We start from the raw sequence: 2,928 nt of genomic DNA, 5'->3' as shown, positions 1-2,928 counted from the left end.
TTTCACGGATACTTTGAATATTTATGAATTTCTTGTTCGGATATCTTAATCCTATCTTGGAACTTAATTAGAAGAAATCTTCACCAAAACTAAATAGTTGTAGAGATGACTACCTCCCCCACTGGAAATATCAGAGAGAAAATACTTACAGTCAGCTAAATTTCTTTTTAACGATTTGGCCACTCATTGGTGGATTAAAGAGCAACACACACACTTGTCCGATTTAGTTAACACATCTGCTTTTTTATTTTTAGAATATAGTCTACATCTGGATTAAAAAAAGTTTTAAATAAACAAGACATATAACAACAGTGGAGCCCTTCATCATTCTATGTACAACACGGATAGAATGTCAGTTGGTTCCACTTTAGATAAATCCACTTTCTCATAATAATGTTATTATTTTCGCTGGCCGAGTGGCAAGCTTCATCCAAGCTGGCGCACAGCCAGTTTACACACACGGGGTGGGGGAGGGGTGGCGTGAAAGGGATGGGGTGCCACAGGACTACTGTACAGTGTAACAGAAAATCATTAATAAAGTAGTACCGGTTACCGACAGTGCTGTTTGTGCGCTTATCACAATGGAATCGACGAAGTTTCAGAGCAAAGAGATTGGAAATACTTAAGACAGGGTCACTGTTACAAAAAGAAAATAGTGCAAACAGGAAAACTGACGCAATCCTAGCAACGCCAGGGCCTCCTCTTGCAGCTCAAAGCAGGGCGGGCAGGAGGCTGCGCCCCGCCTCCCCCCTGCACCCGCACCCAGTCAGAAGCTGCCCTCCCAAGTGTGGCAACCCAGCGCTGTGCCCTGGCATGGCCCTTTCTCAGACCCTTCTCTTCCGGAAAGAAGAACAGAAAAGAAACCCCAAGAAAGGCACAGGCTGAATGAAGGACGTCGGCCCAGTCCCATTCCCACCAACACAGAGCAGGCCCCCTCCGGGGGTCCTTGAACCCCCCTCTCTGGCGACTACTTTCCTCTGCTCTCGCGATGAGGCCCTCTTTTCCACACAACCCCCCCACCCACGTACACAGCCCAACTTTACAGTGTGCCCTTCGCCCCACAACCAGGAAGAAAATAGCTTGAAGGAAAGAGAGGGGTGGGAGAGCCGGCCAGAGAGGGTACTGGGCAGCGGGGAAGAGGCCCGCCTCAGTGGCCCCAATTACTGAAGCCGATCTCCTGCTTGTATCTGTTGGTGAGGATGTTGGCTTTGCGGGTGAGTTTGGAGAGCACGGTGTGCAGCCCGCGCAGGTGGTAGTGGAACTGCTGCTCCAGATCTTCCTCACCAGCATCTGTGCTCTCCAAGTGGCTCAGGCCTACTAGGATGTCCTTGGACTTCCAGGTGCTCTCCTCGCTCCCGGCCGGCGGAGACGATGGCTGGTGCAGGACTCCCCACTCGATGTCGTTGCGGATGGACTTGAGCAGCACGTAGTGGCTATACATGTCCCGGGAGGGCGCGAAAAAGCTTCCGTTGGCGCTGCCGGGGCTGGGGGCCGGGGTCGTGCTCTCCTCCAGGCAGCCGCCACTGCCTCCTACCTCCACGCCGACCTCGACCTCGTTGTCTAGCTCTGGCTCGGAGAGGGGCACGTCGCGCAGCAGACTGGGCACCATCACGGTCTGGTCCATGTTGTTCACCGCGCCAATGAAGCGATTCATGGCGTTAAAGAGCGAGTGCTTCTGGTTGTAAGTGTCGCAGATTTGCATCATGGTGGCCGAGAGGGTGCGGAAACACTGGGACGCTGGTAAACCGCTGGCGATGCTGCCTGCCTTCAAGCGCTCTCAGGGGCCGGGGCCGGAGCCTGCTTGTAGCCGGTGAGGCGGGATTCCCAGATCCTTCTCCGCCCTCTGTAACTCTGGTTTCTGTCGCAGCCCAGCCCTTCGTGATGCGCGGCTGCTCCTAGCTTTGGCTCGCGATGACAGTGGGAGGTTGGGTCTAGCCTTGACCTGCTTGGGAGAAAGAGACGGAAAAAAAACCACATTACCCACCCGGTTATGGTGCCGCGTCGCCCCTTGTCCGCGCGATGCTCTCACCCTGGCTACTGCTGGCTGGAGACCGCGCCAGGGTGGCTCCCTGAGACCAGGCAGTATCACCTCCGCCGATGCTAGCAGAAGACCTTTGATAAAAATGGGGAAAGGATCTCCCTCAGCCCGGACTCTCCCGTTTCTCCCTTCTAAAACCTGAACGAAAGCAACCACGTTAGCCGGGGCAGCCACAGGGCGGGAACACCCACCTCTTGCGCTGCGAGATCTCCCGGTTCTCAGTGTTTGTGTTGCGGACGGTGGCTGCCCAAGGGCGCTGCTGCGGTCACTGATCGGAGTGTGAGTGCGGATGGCGGTGGCTGCTTCGACCCCCTGCCCATCCCAGGTGCTCAATTTATAGTCCAGTAAAGGTGTCCCAGGCACCCAGGACCACCCCCGAAGTCTCCTCCTCCTACCTCCTTCAGCAGCACAGATAAAAGGTCCCAGCCCTGACCGCGAGTAACACTCGCCCAACCCTTTCTACCGCGGGGGCGGAGCACGCAGGGCGGCTCCGCCTCTCGCCTGATACCCGGGCTAAGGCTGGGCGACCCAGCAGGGCAAGGGAGGGTAGGGCTGAGAGGATGGAGAGGCCGCGCCCCAGCACCAAGCCCTGAGCAAGCTGGTTGGGGGAGGGAAGGCGAGGCACTGAGCCCAAGGAGCCGCCGTCCAAACCAGAGGGCGGACTGGCGCGCGGGCTGGGCGGGCTTGGCGCGCACTCGCCGGGTGGGATGACCGGAATGCATGTGTGTCCGGGTTGCAAAAGATCCCCTCAATGCTGAATCTAGAGTGGCTGCAGCCGGGAAACTTAGCTTCAGTTTATTATTAGACGTCGGGTAAGAGGGACTCACAGCTGCCCTGACTCCATATCGGGAGTCTTATGTAAGAAGAGTAGCAGGGCATGCCGGATGCAC

At 56.2% G+C, this 2,928-nt stretch overlaps 1 protein-coding gene across 3 annotated transcripts; it reads right to left on the bottom strand.

Moving 5' to 3' along the window:
- Window positions 1–224: 224 nt before the first annotated feature.
- On the bottom strand, window positions 225–2,566 carry LOC131902181 (mid1-interacting protein 1). 3 transcript variants are annotated; one of them, XM_059253225.1, is made up of 2 exons: window positions 2,434–2,566; window positions 225–1,945 (listed from the first exon to the last, which is right to left on the bottom strand). In XM_059253225.1, exon 2 carries the CDS (start codon window positions 1,703–1,705, stop codon window positions 1,148–1,150), a length of 558 nt encoding a protein of 185 aa, XP_059109208.1. In that variant the 5' UTR covers window positions 1,706–1,945; window positions 2,434–2,566; the 3' UTR covers window positions 225–1,147. The 3 variants fall into 3 exon arrangements, with proteins under 3 accessions (XP_059109208.1, XP_059109207.1, XP_059109206.1); XM_059253224.1 differs by lacking the exon at window positions 2,434–2,566 and adding an exon at window positions 2,230–2,427; XM_059253223.1 differs by lacking the exon at window positions 2,434–2,566 and adding an exon at window positions 2,230–2,427 and having other exon boundaries at window positions 225–1,942.
- Between the last annotated feature and the right edge of the window lie 362 nt (window positions 2,567–2,928).

The sequence above is a fragment of the Peromyscus eremicus genome, unplaced genomic scaffold (assembly GCF_949786415.1).
Source record: "Peromyscus eremicus unplaced genomic scaffold, PerEre_H2_v1 PerEre#2#unplaced_3520, whole genome shotgun sequence".
NCBI classification, from domain to species: Eukaryota; Metazoa; Chordata; class Mammalia; order Rodentia; family Cricetidae; genus Peromyscus; species Peromyscus eremicus.
The sequence above is the reverse complement of the archived record's forward strand: the minus strand, read 5'-3'. Positions and strand labels throughout refer to the sequence as shown.